General features: G+C 44.9%; 1 protein-coding gene across 3 annotated transcripts; it reads right to left on the bottom strand.

Annotated features, from left to right (window-relative positions):
* LOC8064249 (protein piccolo) lies at positions 4,332–10,503 on the bottom strand. Of its 3 annotated transcripts, XR_002452057.1 has the most exons (6): positions 8,210–10,503; positions 7,869–8,012; positions 5,392–6,589; positions 5,176–5,280; positions 4,986–5,083; positions 4,332–4,838 (listed from the first exon to the last, which is right to left on the bottom strand). XR_002452057.1 is itself a non-coding variant. In XM_021458761.1 (5 exons), exons 1-5 carry the CDS (start codon positions 10,430–10,432, stop codon positions 5,070–5,072), a joined length of 3,684 nt encoding a protein of 1,227 aa, XP_021314436.1. In that variant the 5' UTR covers positions 10,433–10,503; the 3' UTR covers positions 4,333–5,069. The 3 variants fall into 3 exon arrangements, 1 of the variants encoding a protein (XP_021314436.1); XM_021458761.1 differs by having other exon boundaries at positions 4,333–5,083; XR_002452058.1 differs by lacking the exons at positions 4,332–4,838; positions 4,986–5,083 and having other exon boundaries at positions 5,392–5,593; positions 5,682–6,589.

The following is an 11,115-nucleotide window of genomic DNA, read 5'->3' as shown; positions in this document are numbered from 1 at the left end:
GCTCTGATGTCCCGATATAGATAATCTTGAAGTAATTCTCGATTCTTAGATCAACTAGAGAACTCTCAGGAAACTTCCTCTCTTCCCACCAAAAATAATTATATAGTTATCCTTGGGCGATCTTGGATCTTAATTAGTACACTCACGTTCCCTGTGGAAAATCGATACTCTCGAATACTCCCGGGTGAAGGCTACATCGGTATCCGTGCGCTTGCGGATTTTTCTGTTTGCGTTTAAAATACCCAACAAGCTTTCTGGCGCCGTTGCCGGGGAACGGTAGCTGTGCTAGTTTCGAACCAAGTCGTCCGTGTATCCTTTTTCTTTTCCTTTTTTACCACACTCACCTTATCATTTTCACCATACCACATGGATTTCACTCTAAGCATTAATGAGCATGGAAATTATTTCATAGCCACTTCATTTACTCCATGCTCATATGCAACATCTTCACAATCCATTGGTCTCTCCAACATCACCACATTCGAGATCTCCAACCCCCACTTCCTTTCTATTTATAAAAACTTTAAAAGGGCGGTTGTCGAGGCATATGTCTATATTAAATATTGCAGATCTCGTTGAGTTGATCTTGATATAGGTCAGCGTTGGAGGGGAAACCACTTCACTGACATAAATTGATGGTTTCCCAAGGACAAGCTTAGTGTCCTAAAACAAGCACTAATCAGATTGTAACATGAGCTTTTAATTATTTGCAACATTGCCTTGTGTATTGAGCATATAAGTATAGTTGTAAAAAGTTCCTTCGGGTATTCTTTTCACTAACCTTCCCAGGATTGGAGCAAGAAGATCGGATGAATGACAAGCACAAGGTATGTCCAACCAATCATCATACAACATTGAATTAAATTCATCCCAACTTGAATTTTGCAAAATTCAAGCTTGGGGGAGTACTTTACATAAAAACATCCTTTGCCATGTTGCTATGTTGGTTGTCCCTACCTTTGAGACATGCTCAAATTGTTAAATACTAATCACACTACTTTATCTCCACTTGAGTAGATCTCTATAAATGCTCTCATGCTACCTTTATTTGCTTTAGTATATGTCTAGGTTTGGAGTAGTTTCATTTATCTCTTAATTAAGCAAGGTGCTTAGTTTAGGGCTGATGATCTTACTTCCAAGGGTTTTTAAATTAAGCATGATGCTTAGGTTAAAATGCCCTCCTAAATCAAATTAGACATGGTGTCTAGGTTGATTTTTGAGCCGATAGTATGCTATAGTAGATATTGGATATTTTGTTGGACTAACCCCTGCAGGAAAACTTTCAATATCGACCTGGGAAGTCTTGAGATGAACTCACATTGGAGACAAAGAGAGACACACATGAAGTTTAACAATTTACACAAGGAAGGCATAGCTCACAAGAGATGATCCATGGAGGTGCCACAAACACGATGCACAACCGCTAAGAGAGGAAAGCTTCCACAAGGTGATACTGTACCATCACTCTTCAAGTAAGGTAACATCTTAAAGTACTTGACTATCACTTCTATAAGCTTCTCCTTGGTTCTGGCGTTCACATGAATAAAAGAGACAAACATGTATGATCTACAACTCTAGATTAACCAACCCAATCGATTCAACATGTTTAGTCCTTCCACCTTTGTGATTCCACACTCCTAATCATTTTAGCTAAAATGTTGCACACTCAATCGATTCAACATGCTTGCGGATTTTTCTGTTTGCGTTTAAAATACCCAACAGTGGTAGTGACATAGCAATTATGTGCTTAGTGATAATAGAAACTAGAATTGCTTGGATAGGTGGCTTGCAAACCGTCAAGTAGAGCTATAGCAAAAAGCTTCACCTTGTTAATTACTAACACTTTTGCTCTAGTGTGGTTTGTAGAAATTTTATTAGGCTATTCACCTCTCTCTAGATATATTAGGACCTTTGACCTTCCTCTGTTCATAGGCTGAGCCCGTTACCAAGTTATGTGGCCTATCTCAGCCCTATATAGCACTACAAGTATGTATATATATGGGCACATAGGGTTTCTTCTCATTCTCACCTCTCTCTATATCTCTGATCTCCATCCACTAGAGATTTTCAAACCAACATGGCTCTCTCTCACGCGCGCGCGTGCGTGCATGCGATGCTCGCCTAGAGGACCCGATGGAGCTCTTCACAATAGATTCAGCGGCGGGAGGGCGGATCCCGACAACGGCACGTGGGCAGGTCTTCCAACGTATCTCACAACATCGGTTGTGCAAGCAAGATCAACAACAACGATGTGCAAGCGGGCCTAGGAGCGAGCTCAGCGATAGGCCTCACAGACGGGCACAATGACTGCCTCCAAAAAAGATGATTAACATAGACAAGAGCGAGACAAGCGTGATGCCTGCCTCTAAGAACCATATCTGACCCCCTTTGAAAATATTTTAGGTGGTAGTGGTTAAAGCTTGCTCTAGAGGCATTCATCTCATAGACTCTTAGCCAAATCACAAGCACCATAACCTTCAAGCGCGGGAGAATCTATAGAACTTAAGGATACTACGCAAAGAGCTTGAGTATGATCCAGTTTAATGATGTTATGAATGTACAGACACATGAAATATTTAATTTTACTTACCCTGGTAATGTTCATGTTACGTCAAATGAGGGAAACATATGATTTATATATTGATGGTCAATATTGCATTTATATCACAACAGTGTTGGTTGTGCATATATTCAATTGATGAGATATGTAGTTTTTATTTGAAAACAAAAACAAAACTAAAAATAAGAGCGGGAATTTTAAAATATTGAAAATTATAAACAAAGACAACAATCTTAGGTCAGACGCCTCTTTTAACATTCATAGAAGCGATAACCTATTTTTAGAGACGGCCTACTTGACTATATGAAAATGACTCGCGAAGGTGGTTGGGCCGCCACCTCTTTTAATTTAAAACAACTACCTCCAAAAATAACTTTGTAATACTAACTGAAAATAGACCCATACCACATCTGGACAGATTTGGCCCTAGAGCCAATATTGCCACAACCTCAGGCGTGGCCCAAATTCACCTTGTAATATATGTTTTCCCCGGCCCAACACAGAGAGGATATCAAGGTAGAGATTTCATACACGAGTCATTATCAGGTGCCCATCACCGTCCTTGCTACCCCGTGCCCCCACCGGTCTCCCATCACCCTGTGCCCTCCTGGCCTAGCCGTCGCCAAACCGAAGGGCTGGTGGGCGGTGGTCTGCTCCTAGCGCTGGCGTGAGAGCAGGTACAATAATGGGCCATAGCCAAGCTAATGTTGATGTGGAGGAGAGAAGAGATAAGAGAGATGATAGCTTGGCTCTCATTTAAGCACCAAGCTGGGCACTGATGCATAGGTAGTAGTGGGCCTAAATAGCAAGTGTTGTGAGAAGGAATAATAAAGGAAAGATATTTTAGAGACAAGTATGAGACAATTTATTGTATAACTTGACTCTAATCTTATAACCAAGCACTTGGCTTTTTTTTTTTGATCTTGCTCTGAGCACAATAGCGCGCAGCCAAATCAGGGGACTGCTGTGCTGGGTGGCGGTGGCACGGATGAACCGATCCAGCAGACGAATCCTGGCAGTAGCACACTCATCAGCAGGTTAATTGCGAAATTCCCACTGCAATTTCCCATGACACCCAAAAATCCCCCGGCCCACTGCAAATTCTTGTAGTGTAGGTTGTCACTTCACATGCTTCCGTCGATTTGAAGTGGTTATGTTGAACCAAAATGTCATTACTTAATTGTTTTTATTTTCACTTTGATATTTTCGTTATGTTTGTTTTTTCAGTTAACCGTGGAACTGAAAAAATCATACATATCATGCAGTTTGTTCTTTGCTTTTGTTACCTATGAGAACATGACCCACTGCGGCACTGCCAGTGATTTAGAGGTTTAAATGTTGGCCCTAGGTGTGAGAATTCACCAGCTCCGCCACACAACATAATTCATAAGTTTATTTATTTCAGTTTTTTTGTACGATTATGAGCATATAAGATACTCCCTCGTTCGTGAAAGAATGTAATTAGTGACTTTTTTGACGAAACAACAGGGAAATTCCCCACCTTTTTCTTTTGCTTTTATTAATAAATAGAATAGAAAAATTACACAAGTAGTACAGAAAAAGTAACTTAGTGATTGAGAAAAATTACCAGCATCCCCCCTGCTTTATTCCTTGTAGATGACTAGCACATGAGGATCGAGGTCATTCCGATTGTGACTAAGTTAGCGTAGAGAGAAAGTGGTTCGGAGATTTGTGGTTGAGAAGACGCATACAGGTGTGGAGCAGCAAAAGCTGGACCCACTGTCCAGCTACCTTATACAGCTACAAGTCTAGATTGCATTCTTTGTTGGATAATGGCAAAATGTTAAAATTGTATTATTTATATCGGACAAAAAGAGTACACTGTTATTCAGGATTGCACTAGTTTACGTTCAACTAACCCAAAAATAACTAAACAGGAGGCCTAGAGCTAGTTTTTTTCAACTAGTCCACCAAAAAGAACCTATCCCTCTAAAGGGATGATTATTTAGGCTAGTTCTGCTTGGGCCATATCAATTCTTTTTTGTCCAACTCGGGCCACACGGGATCGAGCTTATCCTCTTCTCTAGCGATCGATCCGCCGCACCGATCCACTGCCGTACCGATCCGCCACATTTATTTTTATTCTAACCCTTACATCCAAATACGTCTTCAGCTAGAGCTAGTTTAGAACTAGTCCTAGGCTAGAAACTAACTCTAACTTCCTAGAGTATCCAAACATGGCCTTTGTCTCATATACAGAACGTTACATCTTGAAGCCCCTAACGGTTTGGACATCTCATATGTGCTGCATGCCTGCCTGCATTTGAAACCACCTCTCTACCCTTATTATAGTTATAAATGTCTACATTATCTGGCCGCATATATTAGCTTGAACTAAAATAATGTACAGATACATTCATTGCTGATGCTTCAATATGACATAGCTAGCACGGTTTTGCTTTACCTGTGCCAGCTCGACCACACTCTCTAGTTAATGGAAATTGGATCTATCTTCAACTATATATCACGGCACCTCCTGGGTTGCTACTCATTCTTCTTTGGCTGCCAAATTGAATAAGGAATATTGTTGTCAATTTCAAGTATAATTATAGTTTATAAACTGAATCTAGGCTTATCTTTGGAGAAGAGAGGACCTGCTTGTTCTTTGGTAGCAGCTTTGTCTCCATCCTTATTACCACTTGTGATGGAGCTAGCATCTTTAGTACTGGAGTCTTCAGCTGGTTCTGATGGTCCAGATGCTGAAACAGAAACATGATCAAAGAATGAACTTGGAACCTTGAGAATGAGTCATGATATATTTAGGACTAAAGATTGCATTGCTACACAAAGGCGAAGAATGCAGGTCTCACCTTTGTTCTTTTCCATGGCATCTTTGTTTGATGCAAGGAACTTTTGTTTGTTATCCTCTTCCTTCTGATCCTTAGTCCATACCCCATGTCCATCCAATGTAAAATCCGGTATCTTCATCACATCCTTATAAATACGCTTGACCTCTTTATCCTCTGCATCCTTCGTAACAAGCTCACTCTTATCCTTTCCTCGCATTGCATCCTGATTATTAAGCACAATTTCCACATATTCAATATTCTTCAATTCTGAGCAGATATCCTGCCATTCCATTGTGAACTTCTTGAGATACCTCAGACGTAATGTCTTGATGGAGGCTGACTTGTTTGCGGAAAACCTTTGCATGTCTCCACCTCTCAAGTAGAGCTTCTCGAGCTTCTCATGCCTTTCAAGTTTTAGCTCCCCCTTGGGGTAGCACCGAATGTCCAATTTCATGAGGTCTTTTGGCAACTGAAAGCTGGTCCATCTCTCAACAAGTTCCTCTCGCTTTTTCTTCACCTTTTCACTGTCACCCTCCAGTATGCTTGGTATCTCACTCCATGTAATTGTGAGTTTCCGAAGGCTAGTGAGGTACTTAAGTTCTGCCATCTCACCCTTGCCTACATTAGCATCAGTGGTGATGCTAACAGTGAGCTTCTGGAGCTTCTTCAACTTTTTGAGGTCTTGTATTCGGCATGCCTTGTTCTTCCCTTGTGTTCCAGTTGCGAACACGAAGCCCTTGAACACCTGCAACTCTGTGAGGGATGTGATTCCTTGGCCAATGTGCTCCAACATGTAGCACTCAGTGAGATCCAAATGGGTAAGCTGTCTCAATTGCTTGATGACACTTGACACCACTTTGACTAGGTTCTGGCAGCCTCGCATGTCTAGGATTACAAGTTTCTTAAGGCTCTCGATACCTTTTGGGAGCTCCGTTAGCCGTGATAGCCCACGGAGACCAAGGTATCGGAGGTTCTTGAGCTTGCCGATGGCATCCTGTGACTCCAGTCCATTCACCTCCATGTATGTCTTGTCGTCAAGATTATTCCACCGGCCAAGCTGCAGCACAACCAAGCATTCGGCAAGGTTCAAGAATGCCGACTTGGATATGGGGTACACATGTGCATTCACGTTGAGGATCACTCGCTTCCCTTTAAATAATGGTGGAATCTCATTAGCATGTTCGAGCTGATCAGGGCTGGGCTTGATGTTTTGTGCTCCCTACAACAAAGTGTATGTGTCAGGAATACCATTTATGTGTATTTGTGCACATTGGTAAGTACAATACATATATATATCGTTGCAAATGTAGTAGTACATGTGTAGCTTGTATAACAAAATTAGAATTAAGTTCATTTGCCTAACACATTAGGAATCTACTAATATTAGTGTGTTGCAGGCATTGGTTGCCTTAAAATTGAGAAAACGAATTGGGCCAAATGAACAGAAATATATTATGCACGACCATGCAATTTTATTATCAGAAAGACTAATATGTCGATATATGGACGGTATCTGAACTATCACTAGATTTTCAAAACCCGGTGCTATGAAATTGCATATAAGGGTATATAATCTTATCCAAGTGACCGAGTCATTTAGATAAGATTAGTTATCTTAATCTGTTTGATAATACACGGACCTAAATGACAATATATAGTAATAATTTAGCCACACACGCATAATTTACTCTTTATTTGTTGCTAGGTTCTCATTACATTGCTTTTGATTAAATATAAACCAAAGTGCCCCCCCCCCCTCCAAAAAAAACATATAAGGTATTGCACCTATTTCTAAGTTATCTGCATCTCTTAACCTAAAAGTATAGTTGTCCCTTGGATTGTTTCTATGCTTTTCACCTAAATAGTATCCCCTCCATCCTAAAATGTTAATCACCTAAATAGTATCCCCTCCATCCTAAAATGTTAATCATATTTGTAGGGGAAAAGTGAAAATTCACACATTTTGAAAAATAGTTATTCAAATTATATACAAGTTTATAGGACAAAACTTGTATCAATAGATTTGTGTTCAAAGTGCCTATGAGATTATGTTGATTCTTTAGTAAATGGCAATATATATATTGTAAGAGAAATTATTTGATTTTTCTCTGATCACTACTATGTGGCAGAGTCTTATGACCAAACAAGAAAAAAAAAAGAAAATGATTTTTGTGAAGAAATATAATAATAATAATATCAAGAATGTTAGTTAGGACTAGAAAAAACATTTTTTTTGCAAAAGTCACTGTATGCACATAAAAAAGAAGACACTTCTAAAATCTACGCCATATGCATTTGACAAAGTTCTAATTTTGGAACGGATTGGAGTTTCTTATTGCTGTACGCTTGAGTTACTGGACTAGTGATATTATTAATAGAAGTTTGAAATATACAAGGGGAACAACCATATTTCTTATCTTGAGAAATGTAGACGAGCAATTGCAATGTTGTAATAATAGACTATATAGATTCGATAATAGAGAGTTGATGAATTGTACCTTAGTGTCCTTAGCTTGGGTTGTGTCTTCGTCCTTGTGGGAAGCTGCGTTATCTGCTGCTGCCATGGATTTGCTGCTCCCGACCTGTGCCTCATCTTTCGTCGTCGTCGGTTGCTGCTGGTCCTCGACCTTGTTGCTCTTGCTCTGTAGGGAAGGTTTTCACGAGTGTTTGGTTAGGGGTGTTAAAATTTAACAGATACTATAGTATTTTAATTTTATTTGGCAATTAGTCTTCAATTATACACTAGTTAGGTTCAAAATATTAATCTCATAAATTATTCTCTAACTATATTTTTAGCTTTTGTAAATATATACATGTCTAAGCATTCACGGGGCCTTACCTTCTTGCTTTTTCTCCCGGCCTGTGACTGCGGCCGTGGCTCATCTTTCTTCCTGGTCTGTTGTTGTGGCTGTGGCTGTGGCTGTGACTCATCTTCCATGCGCATCTTCTGCAGCACGGGACGATTGCCTGATGTCAGGCAAAGGATGCTGGAGTTGAGTTGCAGGTCCGCGGGGCTGCCCTTGTCGTCCAGCTCGGCGAAGCGATCGCCCCTCGCCTGGCGCTTCAGCATCCAGTGCACCAGGGGGTTCACCTGGCAGCCATGGATCACCTTGCTGCACCAGTTCTTTATCGGCACCAGGAAGCCGTGATCAGAAAGCATGAAGAAGATGCTTTCGGCGTCATCACCCCTGCTGTCAGCGACGACTGCGCCTTTACCCTGCGCCGCCGCCGCCGGCGAATCACTTCTTCCGCCGCCACCTGCAGCAGCAGCAGCAGGAGGAGGAGGAGGAGCCCGCGCTGCAGGCGGTGGTGGATCGCTCCGGTGCCGTAGGTGGAACTCCGCCACCCACCAATAGATCATGGCCTGCTTCTTCACCTCGGAGGCGAGCTCGAAGACGGAGAAGGTAAGGAGGCACTTCTGCCTCACGCCGCTCAGCACCTTGTTGTACTCCGTCGCAAGAAGCCTTGTGAAGGCTTCCTCGAGGATGTGCTCCAGGCGCACTTCCTCTCGCCGCCAATTCGGATGGTGCCGCTGCCGATGCTGCGTCTTCTTCTCGTCCTCCAGCACTGAAGCCAGCTGCTTCTCCTCCGTCTTCGCCTCGCCGTCTTCCTTCCCACCCGGACCGGAAGGCGTTTCTGGCTTCTCCTCCTCCTGGGACTGGGACTGGGACTGGGACTGGGGGCGCTGGTGCTTTTTGTACAAGGACATGGCGAACTGAACCAGCGTGGCCACAATCCGAAACTTCTTCAGCGAAGGGTGCTCCCCTTCGAGCTGTGGTGTTGTCTTCCCCGCTTGGGTTTCATCACGGCGGCCCTTGCTCTGTTCGCCTTGGTCTTTCTCCTTCCTTGCAGCGCCAGCGCTGTGCTTCCGGCTCGGCTTCTTCTGCTGTTGCTGCCCGGACGCCGGCTTCTTTCCATCCTGCGCCGGCGGCGTCATGTCGCTGTCGCCCTTCTTCACTGCAGGCTTGCCAGCGCTGTCCACCGGCAGCGGCATCTCCCCCGGCGTCGGCTTCTTATCCTCCATCTTTGACACCGGCTGCTTCGTCTCTCCGGCTCCGCCGCCTGTGGGGCGGAGGAATAGCAAGCCCACGGCAGCCTGGAGCCATCGCCACCGACGACGCGCTGGGTTCTCTTCTCCCTCCTGGACCGAGGGGGCTTGTTCCGGAGCGCCGCCTTCTTGCTTCCGCGGTGGCTGCTGTGGTGCTGGTGCAGCGCGTTGCTTCTCAGCCCCCCCAGCCTCAGCCGCCGTCGCCGTCGTCTGCTCTGACGATGTCTTAGCTGGCGGAGGCAATGTGGCCCCTTGCTCCTGCCCTGGCTCCGGCCGCTTGCCGTCCAGTGCCGCCGGCTTCGTCTCGCCTTCGCGCTTCCCCGCTTCAGGCTTGGACGGAACACGGACAGCGCTGCCGCCGTCCTTCTGGGGCGGCGGCGCCATCTCCCCTGGCGTCGGCTTCTTCTCTTCCAGCCCTAACGCCGGCTGCTTGTCTCCCGGCGGTGTCGCCGGCTTCGTCTCTTCGCTTTTGGGTCGGAGGAACAGCAAGCACACGGCGGCGCGGAGGCATCGCCACCGACGACGCGCGGGCTTCTCTTCTCCTTTCTCCTCTCTTGCCTTTTCCACGTCCTTCTCCTCCTCGTGGACCGAGGAGGCTCGTTCCGGAACGCCGCTTTCTTGCTTCTGTGGCGGCGGCGTAGGTGCGGCCGGCGCCGCACTCTCTTGCGCGGGTGTCTCAGCTGGCGGAGGCAATGCGGCAGCTTTCTGTGGCATGGTTGCCACAGGTTGCTGAGCGTCTGCCTCCGTCGTGGTTTGCTCCGGCGCGCCAACCGCAGCCATGGCTACGGTCTCTTGCGGCGGCGGCGGAGGCCGGTGGGCCGACTCTGCTTTAGGCAGAGCGGAGTCGAGTGTGGCAGCACCGCCGCCGGCGGTTTCGGTGTCTTGTGAGGCTGAAAACGGCGTGTCAAATTTCAAGTTGGGCTCCGCCACGGCGGCGCCGGCCAGCGCATGGGGAACCGTTTCTTGCGGCAGTGGAGGGGGTGTAGCAGCAGTTTCTTTGCCGGGCTCCGCCATGGCTGTCTCTGTCTCGAGGCTGGAAGCCGAGAAGAGGTTTGAGGCTGTGATAGGATCAGGCAATGGCGCAATGCAATTGGGAGCTAGAGCAAGACGATGCTGGCCGGATTTATAGCTGACGTGACGCGTGCAATTCCTAGCTTGGGTGTGTCTGCTTTCCTGATTCCTTGCTCTTTGCTTGCTCCGTCGACGTAGCTTTGGGACATGCACGCCCACTGCAAGCCAAGGATGCTCCCATGGCTTCTGTGTTGCACTTAGCGGTAAAGTTTATTTTACCTTTGATGATATTTGCTCTCACTCTCTCATCTATTGAATCCGCTTTGAGAAGTGTACAGACATATATCTCAATACAAAACTACTTTGAGATATGAGTTTGCACACTTCTCAAAGCGAATCCAATGGATACGAAAGTGAGAGCATATACTCTTAAGGGCAAAAAAAAAACTGTCTTTTGCACTTAGCATCCTCCCATCTTGCTTGTGAATATAGCAGTGTAGATTCAATGAAATTATACTGCACTTTACAGTGTAACAGTGCTCTGTTCTCCAAGATCTTACCTGCAGCCCAAAGCAAGAGCAGAAGTCTTTTCAGGCTTTGCTAGACCATTCAGATTTCAGATTCACTTGCAGCGATCTGAATTCCATTTGTTTGTTTCGTTTCTTTTTACCCCCTGAAACACAGTA

This window comes from Sorghum bicolor, chromosome 4 (assembly GCF_000003195.3).
Source record: "Sorghum bicolor cultivar BTx623 chromosome 4, Sorghum_bicolor_NCBIv3, whole genome shotgun sequence".
In the NCBI taxonomy this organism is placed as follows: Eukaryota; Viridiplantae; Streptophyta; class Magnoliopsida; order Poales; family Poaceae; genus Sorghum; species Sorghum bicolor.
Note: the sequence above shows the minus strand (reverse complement) of the source record. Positions and strands in the feature narration are given on the sequence as shown.

Excerpts from the sequence above, each read along its gene's own strand:
- LOC8064249 (XM_021458761.1), bottom strand. The coding sequence starts at position 10,432 with ATGGCGGAGCCCGGCAAAGAAACTGCTGCTACACCCCCTCCACTGCCG. Across the intron at positions 8,013-8,209 it reads CCGGGAGAAAAAGCAAGAAG|AGCAAGAGCAACAAGGTCGA; the intron begins GTAAGGCCCCGT and ends CCTTCCCTACAG. Across the intron at positions 5,281-5,391 it reads TGCCATGGAAAAGAACAAAG|CATCTGGACCATCAGAACCA; the intron begins GTGAGACCTGCA and ends TTTCTGTTTCAG.